General features: G+C 42.3%; 1 protein-coding gene across 1 annotated transcript; it reads right to left on the bottom strand.

The window, feature by feature from the left end:
• Nucleotides 1-3,458: 3,458 nt before the first annotated feature.
• LOC115736731 (UPF0481 protein At3g47200-like) lies at nucleotides 3,459-5,005 on the bottom strand. The gene is made up of 2 exons (XM_030668557.2): nucleotides 4,361-5,005; nucleotides 3,459-4,193 (listed from the first exon to the last, which is right to left on the bottom strand). Exons 1-2 carry the CDS (start codon nucleotides 5,003-5,005, stop codon nucleotides 3,459-3,461), a joined length of 1,380 nt encoding a protein of 459 aa, XP_030524417.2.
• Between the last annotated feature and the right edge of the window lie 16,864 nt (nucleotides 5,006-21,869).

Here is a 21,869-nt window from a genome sequence, read left to right on the forward strand (position 1 = left end):
AAATTGATCAAAATATGGAAAAAAAAAGTTAATTTGTTCAGAGCATGATCAAATGTCTAACATATTCATATTCAGACCATATCTAACAACAAAGGAATGAAAAATATGAAACTTCTTGCTATTCAACTCACTTATGAAGAAAGTAATTAATATCGATTATAAATTCAATCTCATAACAAGTGTATCGAAACTTTAAAATATGCTTAAAACTCTAAAAAAATTTTACGCAAGTTTTAAAGTGCAAAATGTATAAATAAATTTTCAACTTCATCTTGGAATTCATATTAAAATGTGAAAAATTCAAAAGAAAGAAAAAATCAATAATGTTTGACTTTAGTAACCTACAAATTTGTGCCCAAAAATCACTCACAAGGTCAAAATCTCCTAGATAATTAGATTGAGTTAGAATTTTTGATTTTGAAATAAAATATTCCTCAAACTATTTCATAAAAATAGGCAGTTATAATTAGAAATTTCTAACTTTTTATATAAATTTTGTAATTAAAAAATTGAGACCATAAATAAAATAATGACCTTTTCGAGATAGAGTGACAACATGATGCATGAGAGACGATATTTTATTGAGTGTGATTTTTATATTGTGAAACCAATAATTTAAGATAGTTATGTTGGTTAGGATGATAAAAAAAGAAATAATAAATTGAAAAGAGAGAAGGGCATATCAGTATGTTGTTTGAAAAGTAGTGTCTAGCCAAAATGTTGATTCTGAATCTTTTTTTTTTTGGTAAATTGAGTTGTAAATCTTTGTATTTATGTTAATTCGATCCAACTCAATTTTGGCTGGAAATCGCTCAAATGTGCGCTAGCGATCCTATGCGGACCTAGATAATATTTAATAACTTATTTTTTATTTCATTTTTTCCTTTTTCCTATTTTTATTTTTTTTCTCTTTCTTTCTTTTTTCTTTTCCTTTTTCCTCTAGTTGATCGCCGGACATCGCCGATCACCTAGAGATGAGGGTCGATGAGGCCGACCATCGCTAATGGCACACTCGGCCTCATCTCTAGCCTATTACTAAGCCAAATAAATAAACTAGAGGAAGAGGGGAAGGGAAAAAAAGAAGGAAAAAAGAAAAATAAATAAATAAATTAATTAAAAATTATTAAAAATTATCTACGTTAGTGCCGGTCTTACCACATAGGATGGCCAGCGGCCATGTCAGTAATTTCTGATCAAAAGTGGATGTATGGATTTAATTGGTACAAATGCCAAAATATTTAGTACAAATTGGCCCAATTAAAAAGTTTAGAACTGAATTAGTATTAGTGTGTCGTGACCTAAAAAATTCATAAGCTAACGGATTATCAGTTTAATTAAATCAACTAATCAAATTCGAACCCTCCCAAGTGCTAGGGAATCGCAACTTAGGTTTACTCATGGAAAATATTCGATTGGAGTCGCTACTAATCATTTACGGTAGGTTGATTAGAAACATATATAAAATAGTGGGAGAACTATTTTATCTTTACAAACTTGAGAAAGTGAGTCTGGAGATTTGGTTACATTAATTTAAATATTAATGCCTCTTCGGTACCAATTTTCATGAAAAATATCTGATTTGGCAAAGTAATTCCATATAATTCTAAAAAAAAACGGATAAACATCCAATTAAGCTCAAACTTCATCTCTAATCTGAAAATATTCAAAGAATTCAATAGAGATAAGAAGTCAACATAGTGCAATGAGTGTAATATTTTTTTGATACTTTTCTCATTGAAAAAAAGACAAAAAAAAAAAAAAAAACCGAATCAAATATAGGTTTTAACTTAATGTAATCAATATATCTAAGTCAAAATATTTTCTGATCTCACTTTTTGTTCCTTCCAAAACCATCCTTCATAAATAACAAGAAAGAAATCAACTATCTTCAAATTATACACATCCACTACTTAATGGACTCCCTTACCCCGCTGAAAATATAATCTTCTCATTCTTCACCCATTTCCTCCCATAGAAAATACCTACCATTTTGCATTCTTGGGATAACTATCAATCTATCAGTTTTTCTTTTTTAGAAATCTATGCAACTGCGCACGCGCCCATACTACCCGCCATATTCTTCCCTCCTTTATCCCTCTCGCTCTGTTATGGTTGATGATGTTAAACAAAGTCAATAACTCTAACTTAACGCTGACATAAATTGAAATATCCTAAAACCCTCAAATTTCCTTATCTTCTTATAGGTAAAACAGAAAATTTTACGCCTTGGACAATTTTTAGCCTGTGGGACAATTTTCAGCCATTGCTTCTAACTACCACCAACTAAGCTAGAATCGCAAACTTTAACTACTCACTGTATATCTGGAAACTTATAGAGTCTTGGCTTTTCTAGATAGATTGACCCCAACTTCAACAAAATTTAAATAAAAAGGAAAATGGTTAATATCACTAAAAATTCAAAACTGGTATACTTGTAACAAATTTACTCTCAACTAATTTTTGAATAACCAAAACCCCAAATAGGCACACACGTGGCACATTTACCCTCTATTAACTTCCGTCAATTGTGCCATGAAATTATTGAGCTAGATAACACATGGAAATAATTGAGTTGACCTAATTCGGGAGATGAACAGATAGATTTACAAGCATATTTTAGCAAACCTTCTACTGGTGGTGGAGTTTGATTCATAGAACCTAATGATCGGAAGACTGTTACATTTCCTTCGTCCAAATTATAGGTGAACGGATAGATTTATCCTTCTATTTGCTTGGTCAACTGGGTTATTGCCATGTGTCATTTAGATCAACAATTTCATAGTAAAATTTGACGGAAGCTAATGGAGGGCAAATGTGCCATGCGTGTCTCGGTTTGAAATTTTCGGTGACCCAAAAATTAGTTTGGGTTAAACTTGTCGAAGATGCACCAATTTAGAGTTTTTATTGATTGAAAAATTAATTTGAGATAAATATGTCACATGTATACCGGTTTGGAGCTTTTCATGGTATTAGCCCAAAACAAAATGTTGCAATGGAAGATGTCATTGGCCTAAAACTCGATCATCTTTCAGACTACCTATCCAAAATTGGAAAAAGAAAATGAAGAAGACTGAAAACAAGAGAATCACCATTTGATAATGATGTATAAGCAGCCAAATGTCCACCGTTCAAAACATCTAGAGAGGGAGATAAGCACTACTGCAAACAGGAGGAAAATCATTCATGACAACAATCAACAACAATCAACATATAATGAACGAGCATAAGCTATTATAAGAAAAAAAAAAAAAGGAAAGTACAAATTATTATGCAAAGGCAACGAGAGGACTTATTAGGAAGTTGCTAGTTTGACTGACCGACAAGATCGTCGGTTATTTCTGATCATACGATCTCATAATTAACGAGTGCTTTATGCAAAACACGGGATGATGGTATATGAATCTACAGTTGAGATTGTACTGTCCTAGGTAATACTCTCATGGAAGCATTTCTCGGGTTCAATAATAGTAGGTGAGCACAACATACACGGTCTGAATTATGGTGAGCACAAAGAGGAAGATGGCGGCGCCTACGGACAATGTCGACCAAGGACTCCTGAAGTAGGTGCGGTTGAGATTAGCCCCCCAGCGTTTGAGAGTGGCCCTCCCAATGTTCCAGGGCTGCTGGCGGTACTCATTGATGTTCTTTTGAACGATGTCGAGTCTCCTGGTGGATTCGAGCGGCACTTCCTTGCAGAGCGAGTTGAATAGCTTGGCCACCACCTCGTTGCTCCGGACGGCATTCTGGATGATGCCTTGGGCTTGGAGCAGCTCGACATCCCGCTCATCATCGATGATGTTGTCCATGAAGGTGACGTAGGATGTGATCTCGTTCCCAGCCCTGACGTGCAAGCGCTCGAAAGTCATGAGGTTGAGGAACATGGACTGGGTGGTGTCGTCCACCGTGATGACGGGGAGCCTCAGGACCCCTCGAGCAAAGGAGACGTCCTTGAGGCTGCTTGTCTTGCTCTTCTTGAACCGGATCCAGGGCTCGAGCTCGGTGGCCGACTGGATAATCTCCTCGCCAGCCAGAGACTCCTCGTTTTCCAGGTCGGGCTGGACCTCCTTGGGCTCCATCAGGAGGCCTTTCCTGAGGACGTCCAAGACGTGCAGGCATCTGCCCATCTCCTTGTTGCCCGGGTCGAGGGAGTAGAACCTGAGGATAAGCCTGTTGATGTATTCGTATTCGTCACGCTGCGTTTGTTGGAGTAAAAGTCAGTGCATTGAATACGAGATTGTTGTCGGGTCCATGCTACTCGCATGAAAGGGTTAAAAAAAGAAGGGAGTCTCCGGCGGAGGGTATAAATATTAATTAAAATTATTCATTTCTCACAAAAACAAACGGAGCCTAAGAAACTTGCCTCCTTGCCATTGTTCTCGACCGCGAACAGCCGATACAGTACTAGCATCGGCAGCTGATTCTCCAGCATCAGCATGTCCCGCCTTATGTCCCGCGTTCTGTATTTCCGACTGTAGATGTTGAAGATGGGGTTCTTGGGTGCATAGTCACGCTTCTCCCCTACCGTGGTCCTCATGATCTCGAGCATGAAGCAGCCGTCCGTGATCATCAGATTCAGGAACTGGTCCTCCGTGTCCTCCTTCCAATTCTGGTCCAGTGCTTGGTAGCTCTCCTTGAGGTCCTGCGCCACCTCCCTCAGGGACTCGAGGAAGGGCCCGTCAGTCTTCCTGGACCGCGTGACAAAGTGGCGGCGCGCGTGGAGCTTGTGTTCCTCCATTGGTTGGAGTTCACCTTTGTCGTGGTGGTAGGGGCCGAGAGAGACAACCTGCGGCTGGTAGGCCTTGCTGTTGAGCTTGGTGATGTAGGCGGGGACCTTGTAGATGGACGAGTACTGTTGCTGGTCGGAGCGCGTGCAGCACTTGAAGCTCTTCTTGACTGGGACGATCCGGCTCTCGCTTGGGTCTAGTGGGGGTGGCACAGTAATTATGGTTGGGCTCTCAGAGGCTCCACAAGTTTCTGTTCTGGATGAGAGAAGAGGAGAATCCATGGAGAGAGAGAGAGAGAGAGAGAACAGAAAGAATGAAAAGACCGGATGAAGTTTGGGGGTAGTCCAAGCCCAGTGCTGGCCATCGATGTATTATTAGAGGTGTCAAAATGGATTTTTGGCGAGATTGGCCGAGAGCATTTAGGAGCTCCAATCAAGAGCTCTCCAAAAAGATATCTCGAGTTGGAGTGAGTGTATGAGATTCGACCCTGATTGGATGAGGTGGACCAGAATTCTCGACTGAAGACCTAATGAAGTGAAGAGCGTGCCACGTTTTTGTGCACTAGGGAAAGACAAAAAAACTGTTTAGGTAATGTCCTATGAAAAACGTGGGAATGGAGTTGCATGCCCGCCATCCACATAATCTTTAGGACCACGTACGAGCCGTGAGATTTTAATGCTCCAAATGCATGCCATGAGATTTGAGCACTGGCTTTACATATTCGATGTGACATTAGATTCTTAAATTTTGCTTTTGAGATATTCTAAATTTTTTACTTGATATCTCCTACTCATGGTCCTTTTTTTCCATTCATATATGTGATGATCTTACGATTGCGTACCAGCCTTGGGATTTTAATGCTTGTATTGAATTAAATGCATGTCATGTGATTTGCGTATTACTTCACATATTCAACGTGACATTAGATTTATAAATTTAGCTTTTGGGATATTCTAACTTTCTTACTTGAGATCTCCTTCTTAGCATTCAAGGCCCTTCTTCCATACATACATATCATGCATGTGTCTATAAACATAACTTCTCAATGGACTTCAAGTGGCACACAAGACTAGTTATAATCATCTTATGTCAAATGCAAACTGCGTAGGTGTGGTCAAAACCTATATGTATAGATCAACCATTAAGACTTATCGAGACATCATCGATAGAAGTGAAAAAAACAGTGAATAATCCACTTGTAACTATGTTGTCTCTCTCTCTTTGGCACCTTGTATTGAACACGGCCATGCACCCACAAGTCCACGACAGACTGCTCGAGCTCTGCAACGGACCGCACCATCTTCGACGTCATTGCCCACTGCTCTCTCTCTCTCTCCCTCCGAGCTTGAGGCCTGCCATTACGTCAAACGGCTCCTCTCCGCCGTAGCGCACTGTCACTGCCTCCGGGTCATCCACCACGACGTGAAGCGTGAGCGTCCTGCTTAACACTCGCAGCAACGTGAAGCTCGCCGACTTCAAGTTTGCAATCTGGTTTGGCGACAAGGGTAGGGCGAGACGGAGGGCGTAGTGGGGATGCCGTACTACGTCGCACCCGCATGTTGCTGGGGAGGAAATCACCATCCAACGGAAAAAAAAAGTCAAAATGCGCATCAAAATATCCCTTTCAATTAAGCGCAAGCATGATTACCTTGGAACTTAGAACTTGTGGGGAATTGGTCCGGTTCCAAGTTCCAAGGTATGCATAGAAGGTTTTATATTTTAAAAATTAGAGAACATGTTTCGACGGGCGGGTTCCAGATTTGAGATGGAACCCGTAACAAATTTTTTTTAAATATTTTTCTTGGTATATATGTTCGCGCAATGCTACGGTATTTCATGGAGTCCGATGATGAATGCGTAATCTGAAGCCACTAGTATGAGTTTTCCTTTTCGGCAATATTTATGATTGAGACTATCACTTTATTAATGTTTTATATTTTTTCTTGTGACTATATATAAATTGTGGTCAGTGAACGGTAGCAGCAAATGGTTGTTACTAAAGGTGATGATTCACTACAATAGTGCGATTAAGAATACAAATAGAATTTGAGTAAACCTAAACTCTAAAATCAATCGTAGAAACCGTGACATGGTAGGTTTTAGGTTTCAGGATATGTAGAGTAGCTTCAAGGTTATAAAAATTGAGGAATTTGATTTGACTGATAGGTTTTAAATGAAATCTATACGGAATTTGAAATCGCTCGCTCTTAATTTTTATTTCCATGATCATCAGAAATGCCTAAGAAAAGTCAGATTTTTCTCGTCAATTTAGGAAGAAACTCAAGAATTAGCAATGGCACGTGAATCGCGTGAGGATCCAGCACCACTTAATATTTTATCATAGTAGATTAAGGATTGGTGTCGTTTCGCAAAGGACTCGACAAGAATGTCTAAATCTGCTCTTGATTACCTCATTCACCCTTGCCAGCTTTTATTGAATCTGAAATTGGGTTGGGCCACATTTTGGTCCGATGCCAGATTTTTCTTTTCTTCCTGTCTACTTCCGAACGAGAGTGAAGAAGTTCTAGTCCAAATTCCAAAATTAATTGGACATATTCAGAGATAACGAAGTATGACAGTTTTTAAAGTTTTCTAAAAGCAACGTTTCCTCCTCCTTTTTATTTGAACAAAAATCTCTTTCTCCTATCTTCCTTTCCTCCATTATACTTCTTCATGTTCTTTCCCCTAACTTTTTATTCCCAGATATAAAAGGTTAAAGGAAGTGCGAGCTCGAAACACCACGTCGAAATCGTGCGCAATTCAAAGTAAAATAGGATATCTACACCAAACTGGACTCAGAATGATACGAATCTCAATTCATATTTGACGTTTCAATGGCCGCTATTTATTTATTATGTCGACGAGATAGAACTTTACAGAGCGTTGTCGTTGCAATGAGAAAAAACCGACTTCTAAAGTGTCCCCATTTTAGTCAAACGAAATTTTCGCATATCAAATAGTATAAGTCCCGTTAATTGGCAGGCGATAATTAGATTGGATCAACGGAAACGACTGAATGGGTAGTTCAGTCGCAAGAGAATAATTTTGTGGCTTTAGATTACGAAGTCTTTTGGGACCCCGACATGCTTTTTACTTCATTATTCCAACCACTGTAAATTGACTCGTGGGTAATTTCGATGCCGAGCGAGTGATGAGATGTTGTCTTCTAATTGTCACCATATATCAATGCATCCGATTTTCGGGGCTCATTTTTTGAGGAATTGTATGGATGATATAGCTGGATGTTGTTCCTAATAATGAAATTCCGAGGTCGGTTTTGGGCTGAGAGGAGACGATAGTGTCATAATTTTTTCGACACGTTTGCCGCGCAAGTGCTGGAAATTCGATGTGGCATGACACTTTTGATGAAAGTATTTTAAGAATTATGGCACTTTTGATGAATTTTTTTTAAGAATTATGGTACTCAAGTAGTCGTCTGAAAGTTAGAACACTGAAGTAGCTGTTATTTAGAGATCGTGGCACTCGAGTGATTGGAAAAACAAGTTATGGTACTAAAGTGAGTGTTGTTAAAAAGTTAGGACACTTGCCATATCCTCATCTTATAAAAGAGAAATTAAGTTGCGGTCAATAAAGTTTGGAAGATCCGTTACGAAGTGTAACTATCACCTCGCAAGAGAGTTTTACGTGTTAGACCAAAAAAAAAAAAAAAAAAAGAAGAAGAGAGAGTCATACGTGCCCACCTAACAATAAGTTAAATCCCTTGGGATTCACCTTGGGAGAGTCGCGTTGGAGAGTTTCCAAGACTTTGGATGGGCAAAAGAATTTCAAAAGAGGTTAAATATGTTTTTCGATTGTGTTTCTTTTATGTTTCAATATTGATATTTATGCCTCATTTGTATAGATCATCATTTAGATTTATTAAGACATTGAGGGGAGCATCATACGTGTCAGAGCATTGTTGACGCCTAAATTTTGACTAATCTATTTTTTGCATAAAAATTATAAAAAATCATCTCATATATTTATTTTTAGCGTACATTGCATTGGCATATAATTGGGCAAGCAGAACACTTAATTTAGCATGCGTCTAGACTAGGCACGGGATGGAAAAATATACCGAGAAGATTTGAAACTTCAGGGACTGTATTGCAAATACTTAAAACTTCGGGGACTGTATTGCAAATACTTGAAACTTCGGGGACTGCATTGCAAATACCAAGAGAAGATGAAGAAGGGAAGATGATGAAGGGAAGATGATGAAGGGAAGGTGATGAAGAGAAGATAAAGAAGAGAAGATAATGAAAGGAAGATGGTGAAGGGAAGATAAAGAAGAGAAGATGAATATGATGAAGGGAAGGTGATGAAGAGAAGATGATGAAGAGAAGATGAAGAAGGGAAGATGATGGAGAAATTTGGCTATAAAAGGGGAGAGAGTTTTTTGGGGGAGTAAAAGAGAATTGAGAGAGTTTTAGAGTGAAAGAGAATTGAGAGAGTTTTAGAGTGGAAGAGAATTGAGAGAATTTGTGAGAGAAATTCTTTAGAGAGGAAAAATAGAGTTCTTGAGAAAAGTTGGAAGAGAAAATTTGAGAGTGAAGAAAAGAGTTTTAGTCGAGCATCATCTTTGACGAGTCCCGACACGTACTTCGCCTCTCGCCATCCAACAACGCCGCTGCTTGCCTTTTTCGACGATAGCCACGTTCTTCCAACTCCGAGATCTTGAAGGAAGCCATAACGTGTACGTGAGTAAGATTTTGTGTAATAGAAGGTAACTCTTTCCATCTCGATCTACAAAAATGTAATCGTTTGGTGTGAACATTTGTTTGTTTATTTTAGACATGTTACGTGTCTCAAAATTTAGCATCATTACATGTTAATTTATTTTTATAAATACTCGTGATTGGCTGCGTTTTCTTTCTTTCTAAATCACCCATGGTGTATATCGTACAAAGTTCAATGTTTTACATCCCCATAAAAAAGAAGAAAAAACCAAAAAAATTGCATCTTTGAATTTCAAGTAAAATCCATCAAAATTGCCAAATCAAATATTTTTTCATGAAAATGGTACCGAAAGGGCGTTAGAGTAATCTAGCGTAACCAAATCCCCGAATTCAAAATCTCCGGTTCGCGGAAATAAGATAGTTTTCTCCCGCTATTTTATTTAGGTTTCTAATCAACCTACCGAAAATGATTAGTGGCGACTCCAAATTCAAAATATATTGCATGTTAATCATTTGAACCTTAAGTTGCGATTTGGTATGGACTTGGGAGAGTCCGAGTTAGGTTAGTTAATTAATTAACCCGATAATCCATTAGCCCGAAAATTAACTTGTTTATTTTTTAGGTCGTGACGACTTAGCGACTCATTGGGGACTAAAGAGGACTTAGGCCAGAATAATTTCATGAAAAATAAAATCACTTGATCCGGCAATCTTTTTTGAATTTTAATCCTTAGGTGTTAAATGGTTTTGCGGGAAAGGGAGTTATAAGGGGAGGAGTCTCGTGGCTAATCTTTGTTTTGCGTGCTTGGTGATGAGAATTTTAATTTTTGAACTATCGGAGTGCTGATTGCTTTTAAAATGTCGTGCATGCCTCTATATAATTGCACTACACCACCTTGACTTGTGACCGAACCCGGGTCACCCGATAGTTTCAGGATGGTATTTATGTGGTTCTTTAACCTTGGCGGTAAGGCTTCGCTAAAGGTTATCCCGCTTGGATCCCGAATTCTTCAAAAAAATGGCTCGAGAGTTATTCTCATGCACGTAAGGCTATGATGCATGAGAGTTGCTCTTGTCGACCGAACCAAGCCGAGATGATTGGACCCGACTAGTCGTGACTATGTATGCGAGGCAGCAACTAGTCATGATGAACGTACGCGAGGCTGCGACATGTCGTTCGTCTTTCATTTCATTTTGCTAAAAGAACTAAAATCTGAATCCACACTTCATGTGCATGTCTTTGTGATTGACATTTTCTTCCTACGAGCGGTAATTTCTTGTCTCTTATGCCTTGTTATCTCATTTTTATTCAGGGCTGGTCCATGGTTTAGGTTGATTTAATTGGCACGTGATCTATATACGAATGGGTCGCAACGATATCCGTTTCGTGCCTACTCCGAAGCTAGAGCTCAAGAAGCTATGGGGTAAGTTGAAGTCGGATGGCCAGCAGTACGTGCTCAAGCGTATCGGGTTCATGTTGCCAATTCTTGAGATTGATGTTCAAAGCGGGATCATGCAAGCACTTGCTCATTTTTGGTGCCCCGAGACGACCACGTTTGTGTTCGGAGGTAAGTTTGAGCTCACACCTACTCCGGAAGAATACAGTATTGCCATTGGAAAATCAATTGAGTTGGATGTGGTTGAACCACCTATTCGGGTAGATCCGGTGGTAGTGCTTGCTGAATTTTTGGGTTCGACTAAAAAAGAAATTGAAAAAGTGCTTTGAAGGGTAAATGCCGGGCATGCCCTTTATCTTTCCTCATTGAATGTTTTGAAAATAACTCCGACCTCATGAGATCTAAGATTTTTATCTTAACCTTTTTCGGACTTATCATTTTTCCATTCCGTCAGAACGCTATAGATCCCGTGATAGCATGGACGGTAAAACAAGTTTGTGGTGGGGTCAATTTCGTAAACACCATCCTTGCTGAAACTTTCATTTCACTAACATGTTTCGCTCATTCAAAAAAGAAAACGAGAAAGAAAAAGATAAGATTTTTCGAGCCCCAATTGAGCTTTTACAAATCTGGTTTTTCTCACACCTTTCTCAATTCGGGGAAAACATGATTGTATTTGAAATGGGTATGACTAACAACCCTATTTTAAGATTTAAACAAATACGGGATCGAACTAAGAACTTGCACTATACGCGGTGGGTCCATTTATTCGAGAATCCAAATCCTAAGATTTTCCTTTGGCAAGCTGTATGGTTTCGAGTGGTAGAAGCTCGATTGTGCCATGGCGACCGGAAACCCGTGCCTTTGATGGGCATTTATGGAGCAACCAGCTATCGGCCTCTTCGGGTTACACGACAATTTCGGGTTACGCAAGATATCCCGCCTTCACTTGGGCCCAACGAATTCCAAGTTCAATTTGAGAAGGACGAGAACTACGGAGCGGAACCGAGACGTCATTACGAGGCTTGGCAGAGTGTTCTAATCGGAAGCTGATTTGGCCCATAGAGGAGCTCACCGGAAAAATGAGGAGTCACTTTGCCACAACTCGGTATATTCAGTTTCATGCCATCCCCGCTGAGATACTCCCGAAGATCCCGATCGTGACAATGCAGCATACCCGTCAAGCTCAACTCAAAGCCAGCGAAGAGAAGGCGATGAAGGCCCAAGAAAAGGCAGATGCTTTGGCAAAGGAGAATGCACGATTGCGGCGCGCCTTGAAGGCCCATTCGTCTATAGATCACGTGGCCTCTAAAAAAAGAAAAACCGTTTGATTTCTTGGTTTGCTTAAATTGAGTCATGTATTTACTTTCATAGGTTGATTGTTTAGGAATCTCATCGTCCTATTTCCAATTTCACACTTTGCTTATGTAGTTTTTACAATTTCATCGGTTGTCCTCAATTCTGATTTGGCTTGTTCCTGTTGTACGATTTTTACTAAATTCTATGATCGAGTTTTGAGTAAGTGCCAAACACGAAAGTTGTAGACCAATGTTTCAACTAATGTCTTACAAAATTTCAGAATTAAATTCATAATTTAAGATGGCCCTTCGTTTTTTCAACAACATGCGGTTATAACAGTTTTCTGAACGTGATTTTTGGAAAGACACATTAAACTGCTTTGATCCGTGCATTTCTAGTCCGATTGGCCAACATAAAAGTTGTTCATCATCTTCTCAACTATGAGCTCGTAAAATTTGGACATGTTTTGATCAACGTGCAAATTGATACGGATTTTTTCGTAAAAGCGGACAAACTGAAAATTACATGTTTCAATCCTTTGGTTATAATCACTTTGTTCGTTTGAGTCTAGAGGGATGCCATGGACCGGCTCGATATTCTCGCTCTCTGTACTCATTTTGCGTTTGTTACTACGTACAGGTAATTTATCACGGATCCTCCACATATTACTCGATCGATCGCGAGGAAGATGGCCGACATCAACGCCACCGTCGGTCTTGCCCTAGACGAGAAACTTGGCTCCTTGACCGAGCGCTTCGAAGGGATGATGTCCCAAAAGATGGAAGAAATGATGGCTGCCTTCGCCGCCAAACTTCAATCATCCACCACCAGCCCACCGCTAACCATTCCTGCTCCATTTCCTCCTATGGACAACTCCGGTAAAGCCCTGGAAACCGCTCCCTATCGGACAATGCCGCTAGAAGATGTGATCTTCACAAGTGTGAGCGCGAGCACGAGCACGCCGCCCGTAGTCCCAATCCCCCAAGCCAGCCCCGTGGCCCCCGGGTTGAATGGTGATACGGCCAAGCGGTTGGCCCAAATGGAACAGAGGATCCGAGAGGTTGAGGGGACTCACAACATACCCAGATTGACTTGTCTGTCTTTTCAAAGGTCACGGTGCCGGAGAAGTTCAAGATGCCCGACTTTGAGAAGTATGATGGAACTTCCAACCCGGTTCAGCACGTTCGGATGTACCAGGCAAGAATGAACAAGCATGCGACCAATGGCCCCCTAATGGTCCAGACTTTCCAGGCTAGTTTAAAAGAAGCTGCCATGAGGTGGTATACGGACTACGAGATCTATCGGATGGATGATTGGGAGAAGGCAGCTAATGCTTTCATCAAACATTTTAGCTTTAACTTGGACGTACTCACCACCAGAGAAGATCTTGAACAGCTTGAGATGAAGAAAGGAGAAACAATCAAGCAGTATGCCACCGGGTGGAGGAACGTGGCATCTCAGTTGAAACCGGTCCCTCCGGAAAGGGAGCTCATGAAGTTGTTTGTTTCCACTCCGCGAATTATGAAAACCCGAATGCTGGGATCCGTTGCTACGTCATTCAGCCATCTCATCGCAATGGCTGAAGAAATTGAAAACGGTATGAAGAAAGGTTGGTACGATGATGTCACCACGATGACTAAGAGGTTTGCGGTAAGGAAAGATAAGGAACCGGCTCCACAGGTTAACATGACCTACAGCCAGAAACCCATGACCCGGACGCCGGTTGTGCAGATTCCTAATCAGCAGCAGGCTAATTTCGGCGTGCAACGACAAAGAGGGAATCAACGGCCCCCTCGGCGGTTTACTCCTCTACCGGGAACCCCGTCACAGGTACTCGCGGTTCTACGTAAGAGAGGTTTGCGACTTCGAGCCTCTACGATCCGGTAACACGAGCTCGCCAAGATATGATCCATCAAAGAAATGTGATTACCCTTGCGGGGAGCCTGGACATGACACCGACAGCTGTTTCGTGTTGAAGCATCGGATTCAAGATCTTCTTGATTCTAAGGCATTCTCGTTTCAAGGCAACAAACCGCCGAATGTCCGGAATAATCCTTTGCCGGATCATTCAAGTAAAGTTAATGCTATATTCGGGCCGGGGATTAGACGGGTTGGTGCTTTGTTAAAGTTGAAGTAGCCGATGTTCTCAATGCTCTGATCAGGGCAGGATATTATGAGGTCGGTGAACCGATATCACTCGATCGGTTGAAGGAAAAGGTCTCCGCTCTCATGAAGAATGGATTCATAGTCCGGGCAAGTCAAACGGGGACAGTGGCCACTATATCCCGGATTGTCATTGGATCGGGATCGGGAGCTTGCGGTTTTGACCCAACCCGGGACTTTTCAAGAGTCTCGGGTGGAAGATGCTAATATGACTAACTTGATCAAAAATGACCCGCAGGTAGAGACATGCCCGCCTTGGAAGATGTAGCGGATGACGAACTTGGAATAGTCATTGCCTCGCCTCGGCCTTTTCCGTACGCTAATGACAAGGCGGTTCCTTGGTCCTACGATCTTGCCACGATAACAAGATCGGGACGCGCTTATAGTGATGACCAACCGACTAAACAAGTCACCGAGAAAGATGCTAAGGAATTCTTGGTCGTAATCAAGGCGAGTGAGTACGGCGTTGTCGACCCGATTGCGGAAGTCACCGGCTCGGGTATCCCTACTCGAACTTCTACGAGTCATCCGAGAAGCATCGGGAGTCCTTGATGAAGGTACTCGGCGAAATTCACGTACCCGAGAATGTTGAACATGACAAACTAGAGAACTTTGTGGGGACGATCCTTCTAAAGGATCAGGGTTGCATTCGGCGACGATGAGATTCCTCTTGAAGGGCGAGGTCATAACAAAGCTTTGCACATAACGGTCAAACATAAGCAAACTCACGTAGCTCGGGTACTTATTGACAACGGGTCGGCACTAAATATTTGCCCATTAGCCACATTGAATCGTCTTGGAATCGACTGGCCGGGTTGCGAGACGGCCAAGACTTCCGTCCGCTCATTCGATGGCGTAAAGAAAGATGTCTTTGGGGGCGGATCAACTTGGAGATTCAGATCGGGCCTTCTTTGTTTGACATTCTCTTCCAGGTATTAGATATTCCTTCGGCCTTTAACCTTCTCTTAGGCCGACCTTGGATTCATAATGCCGGGGCTGTCCCATCAAGCCTTCATCGAGAAAATTAAGTTCGTGGTCGAACGGAAGTTGGTATTTGTCCATGGGGAGGAAGATCACCGGATTTTCAATGAGACGGGCATCCCTTACATCGAGCCGACTCATGTTGAAGAAGATTCCTACCACGCTTTTGAGATAGTACACACTATCCATGCATCACCAGAAAGTCCTTTGCCGGTTCCGAAATATCGGCCACTTCTCTTATGGTGGCTAAGATAATGGTTGGCAATGACTTCAAACCCGGTATGGGTTTAGGTCGACATGGCCAAGGGATTCGCACCCCAATTGAACCCAAAGGCCAATCTCATACAGCCGGTGCGGGATGTCGAGGACGTGGACATAAAAGAGGCGTAATGGGTCGCGGTAGCGGGCATGCGATCCCTTTACCCCCACCTCTATATACCACTTTCCGATCACTGGAGTGGTTGGAGGTTACGATAATTTGACCCAATTCGAAGAAGACTTGGGGATTGTGTTCCCGACACACCGAAGGACCGAGATATTCCAGTTGAGCCAATAGGGTCCGAAGAGGATGAAGGGGTCTTCGATATCGCCGGTTGTTTTGACGATGTAACCATTGCTTGCTATATCCGAAGACGGAGCGCATGAAGAGGAACCTTACCCAAGCACCTAAACCTTCCAAATCATTCGTCAATGCCATATGTGATGATCCACTTTGGAGGGTTTAGATTCGAGTAACATCTTTATGTTTATGCAATCCCCTGCGTGGGACCTTTTACGTTTCCTTTAGGTTTTGGATCACATTGGGATTTCTATTACGTGTTGCACTCTTGAATTTTTTCCTAGAAGATGTAATTTCATATCAATAAAATTGCACTATTTTTCGAATCTTGTTGAAGTATCCCAAACCAACCCGATGACGATAACCAACGACCAACAAGTTTGTCATCATGGTAAGAACCGAGGGTTGGGCTTCTTCAAGAATTCATGTCCCACGGTTTTGAAAAAAAATAATAACAAAAAATAAATAAATAAAGTTCTTCAAAAAAAAAAAAAAAAAAAAACACCGCAATTAAACCTTGTTTGTTTTTTCTGATTTTGTTACTTTATGTTTCGGGGGGATACATGAGGAGGGAAATCTAGTGGATTCAGAAGTATACGACCTAGATGAGTGCAGTCCAGTTATGAGGAAATTCGTCGGGATTTCGAACGACATGAGGAGATCAAGCCCTTGACCAGGTGAACAAACCTGTCTCGGTCAACCTAGGCGATGCGAGAAAACCCTAAAGAAGTTAAGATCGGGGCAAACCTTTCCAAAGAGATGATCGAGCGCTTGACTAAGCTCCCGAAGGATTACCGGGATATTTTCGCTCGGTCCTATGCGGATATGCCCGGTCTTGACCGTTCCATTGTCGAACATTGTTTGCCGATAGATCCTTCGGCTAAGCCGGTGGTGCAAAAGTCAAGGAGGGCCGCACTGAATTGGTCCGGGAAGATCAAAGAGGAGGTCATGAAGCGCTTGACGTCGGATTCCTTGAGACTACAGAATATTCTGATTGGGTTGCCAATATAGTCCCAGTCATGAAGAAGGATGGGCGTATTCGGGTCTGTGTCGATTATCGAGATTTGAATAAGGCCAGTCCTAAAGATGATTTTCCCCTCCCGCATATCGACGTACTTGTTGATGATCTTGCAGGATTTGAATTGTTTTCATTCATGGATGGTTTCTCCGGGTACAATCAGATTCTGATGAATGTCAATGACAAGTTGAAAACCACTTTCACCACACCATGGGGAATGTTTCATTACCGGGTGATGCCGTTCGGTCTCGTAAATGCTGGAGCTACTTACCAACGAGCCATGGTTGCCCTTTTCCACGACATGATGCATAATGAGATTGAGGTTTACGTTGATGACATGATAGCAAAAACAAGGCATGGAGAAGATCATGTCGAAACGCTCAATAAATTGTTCGATAGACTCCGAAAGTACAAGTTACGCCTCAACCCCGCCAAGTGTGTCTTTGGGACCAGCTCGGGCAAGCTGCTCGGATTCGTGGTAAGCAATAAGGGTATTGAAGTCGACCCTTCTAAAGTCAAGGCTATTCGTGAGCTTAAGCCGCCGACGACGGTTAAAGAAGTTCGAAGTCGATGGGCGAGGCTAAACTATATTGCTCGATTCATCTCTCGGTTATCAGAAACCGCTAAGCCATTCCTCAAGCTGTTAAAGAAGAATGCGCTAATCCAATGGGATAGCGAATGTGAAGAAGCTTTTGGGAAACTGAAGCAAAGATCTCATGAGTCCACCCGTGCTTATTCCTCCAACACCGGGGCAACCTTTAATCCTCTACCTCACAATCCTTAGTGAGTCTTTGGGTGCTATGTTAGCACAAGAGAGGCAGGAGGATGGAAAAGAACGAGCCATTTATTATCGAGCAAGAAATTCAACGCCTTGAAATGAAGTACACCGAAGCGAGAGAAAACATGTGCGGCGTTAGTGCTGGTACCGCACGGGCTTCGGCAATATACCTTGCATTACCAGGTACTTACGGTGACAGAGTGCGATCCTATCAAATACTTGCTTAATCAACCCGCCTTGATTGGTAGACTTGCCAAATGGCGAGATCCTCATCTCCGAATTTGATGTTCAATATTTGTCCCAAAAGTCAATCAAGGGGACGGGCTATAGCGGATGTCCTAGCTGAAAATCCGGGACGAGATGATGATGCCTATTATTCTGAGGATCGGATCATGTCGGTGGAAGATTACATCTGGACTATGTATTTTGACGGAGCTGTCAATTTATCGGGATCGAGCACGGGCGCGGTTACGATATCTCCAGGTGGTCGGCATTATCCCGTGGCCGCAAAATTGGTATTCCCTTGCACAAATAATATAGCGGAATATGAGGCATGCATCCTCGGTGCACGGGCTGCGATTGAAATGGGGATAGCCCGACTCAAGGTGTTCGGAGATTCCGCTCGATTATCCTTGGGATCGTTGGAAAGTGGAAGACGAGAGATGCTAAATTGCTACCCTACCATGAGTATCTGGATAAACTGGTGGAGGAATTTGAGGATATCTCATTTGAGTATCTGTCCGGGACTCATAATCGATTCACTGATGCATTGGCTACCTTGTCTTCAATGTTACAAATCGCCAATGGACTTGAGGTTGACCCACTGAAAATCGAGGTATTAAAAAAGCCGGCATATTGTATGGCCGTGATCGATGAACCCGATAGTAAGCCGTGGTACCATGACATCAAAACTTATATTCGGAAGCAGCGGTTCCTTGAAGAAAGTACCGTATCGACCAAAAGTACATAAGGAAGATGGCTTGAAGTTCTTCTTAAATGGAGAAAATTTATACAAGCGATCATTCGATTACGTCCCGCTAAGATGCGTTGATTCAACCGGAGCGGTTCGTCGATGATGGAAGTGCATGAAGGGATCTGTGGTCCACACATGAATGGCCACATGTTAGCTAAGAAGGTTATGAGGTTGGGTTATTATTGGCTCACGCTCGAAAGAGATTGTATTCAGCATGTCCGGAGTTGTCACAAATGTCAGATTCATGGTGACAAGATTAATGTCCCTCCGAATGAGTTGCATCGATTATCCGAACCATGGCCGTTTTCTATGTGGGGCATTGATGTTATTGGCCCTATCAATCCTAAAGCATCCAATGGGCATCGATTCATCTTGGTAGCAATTGACTATTTCTCTAAATGGATCGAAGCCGCATCCTATTTAGCGGTCACAGCACGAAATATCGTGAAATTTATCCGTCGAGATATCATCGCTCGATATGGTTCACCTGAAGCCATAATCACCGACAATGGCTCAAATTTGAACAACAAGCTAATGGACGAATTGTTCAAGGAATTCAAGATCAAGCATCCGAACTCTTCCCCATATCGTCCTCGGATGAATGGAGCGGTAGAAGCCGCCAATAAGAATATTAAGAAAATCTTAGCGAAGACGGCTGAGAATTATCGCGATTGGCATGAGAGGTTGCCATTTGCACTTATGGAGTATCGGACCTCGATCCGGACATCTACGGGGGCAACCCCGTATTCTCTTGTATATGGAATGGAGGCTGTTCTACCAGTTGAAGTGGAAATTCCTTCCTTACGTATATCTTGTCTCAAGCTATCTTGACGGAAGCTGAATGGATCCAAAGAGAGGGCAAGCCAATTGAATCCGATCGATGAAAAGAGAATTAAGGCTATATGTCATGGCCGGTGTTATCAACAAAGGGTTGCTAATTCATTCAACAAAAAAGTTCGGCCTCGATATTTTCGGATCAATGACCTGGTCTTGCGAAAATTGTTGCCAATAGTCCCACTCCCCGAAGGGGAAGTTTGCTCCAAACTATGGTGGTCCATATATAGTAAAGAAGGTGCTCCCTGGTGGTGCTTTGATTAGGCCGAGATGGATGGTCGTGTATTTACCAACCCAGTGAATTCGACTACGTAAAGAAATATTATACTTGATTTACTACGATGTTTTCATAATCGAGTTATAATATTAATACTGATTCACAAGTTGTTCACATTTGGGCATTCGTTTGTTTCATCGCTACCAATTTTCTTTGAGAGATCGTTTCGAATGGGGGGGTCTCTCTGGCCCAATTGAATTAGCCATCGGTAGCGTGAGATTTACATATTCACAGAGTAAAAGGGGTTATCTTGCGAAAAAATATGACGACCAAGATGAAATCGGTGAAAACTTGCATTCGTTTCATCCATCGGAAAGCCTTACAAATAGATCATCGGGGTGGGAACGTAAAGCCAAACCGAGCCCTAATGAGCATCACAAAGGAGCTTAACTGGTCCTCCATACAATTGATGCTCCGCCTACACCGATCGCTTCGAGAATCAAGATCCGCCAGCTTAAAGAGGAGGAGCTCACATTTCTCTTTAAGCTCGGCTACCTTGTCCTCGTGATACTCGACAGCAGATTCCAAGTCATGGATCAGCATTCTCCCGCGGGCTATATCCAGGGTCGGATCGTCCATCCTTTCTTCCAGCCATGTGCATTGGAATTTCAAAACAATATTGAGCGGATCACGCTCAAAGATGGTCCGAGACATGGCCAAACGTTCCACCAAGTTTCCCCTCTCACGAACCAGCAAGGAAACTTGATCATTACCGTAGTCAAGGGCCTTCTTATAATTGTCGGCTACAAGGCGGCCAACACCAAGTTATCCGTCCGGTCCCGATAGCGTGCCCTCACAAGATAGGCCAAAGTAACATCTTGATGAGCGTGATTGTAAGCCTCCGGGAAGTTAGTGAAGAGGGTAGGGAAGATCCTATATTCATCTTCTAACTTGGTACCTTGAATAGAAGTAGCATCCATATCCCTAAACATAAGACGAATTTCAGTTTCGACCTCCGGATGATTGGCTATATAAGAGTAGCCCTGGCCTAGGAGATTATAAAGTTTCTCCCATTTGGCCAAAACCTCGGCCGAGAAGACGTGTGCGGGGAGGGAGGCCATTGTTGTTGAAGCAACCGAAAAAGAATGGATGCGAAAGAGTGCTTAGAAGGTTGGAGATGAAGATATGAAAGCGATGATCATCTCGGCGTTAAATCCTAATTTAAAGGGCAGGAAAAGTCATAGCAATAATTATTGTGGGGGCCGAGTTAATTATCCGGGTGAAACTACGGACGTTTCGTCCGTGAATCACGGATCTACCATCTCGAGGCTCACGAATTCGAAAAAGTTGCGAAATGACTTAAAGGTTCCGCCATATTAAAAAAGGGACAAGCATACTGCAGAAAAGATTTAAGGGTCCCACCGTGTCGGAAGGAAATGAAGAAGACAGAGCGGGAAACACAAAATCTTGGGAGAAGCAACGGCTTAGTGGTTTTCATCCACGTTAAAAGGGAGGCTCCGGAACATGCATGTTTACTCAAAAGAATTTGGAGAGAGTAAGCATACAGCGGAGAGTAGAGTGAACAAAAAGCGGTAAGAAGTATTTCAATCCAACATGTTTGGAGGCTACCAGCACTTACTGGAGGCAACCAACCTAGACATCCCCGAGAATGAACTGCTGAATTTCGAGGCCGGATCCAGCGCTGAAGCCGTAAAACCCAACTCCCTTGGCGGTGAAGTTCAATATCTCGATAACAGCAACAACAATAGCAGCAGTAGCAGCCGTAGTCAACCCCCGAAAAGAAAACATCAAATCAAAGAGCTCGAAGCTGCCTTCAAGGAGTGCCCTTACGTGAACGGGAAACGAAAAAATGAGTTGAGCCGGAAGCTAGGAATGGAGCCCTTGAAGGTCAGGTTTTGGTTTCAAAATAAGCGGGCCCGAGTGAAGGTTCGAAGTGAAAGTCATGAACTTGCGTCTCTAAAGGAAGAAAATGAAGAGCTTCGAGCGGAGATCAAGAGGTATAGAGATGCTCTTAACATCGCTATTTGCCATGTCTGCAGCAACCCCATCACCTTTGGTGGCATGTTCCTTGATGAGCCACATCTGAGCATTGAAAATGCTCATTTATCGATTCATCCTCCCGAGCAAGTTCTCGCACAATCGGATTTCGTTGGGGATACATCCCGGAAAGTCGGCCTTGCGGAGGCGTAACCGATGCCCTTCGAGGGAAGTGACATGCATCACTAC

Source organism: Rhodamnia argentea, chromosome 8, assembly GCF_020921035.1.
Source record: "Rhodamnia argentea isolate NSW1041297 chromosome 8, ASM2092103v1, whole genome shotgun sequence".
Taxonomy (NCBI): Eukaryota; Viridiplantae; Streptophyta; class Magnoliopsida; order Myrtales; family Myrtaceae; genus Rhodamnia; species Rhodamnia argentea.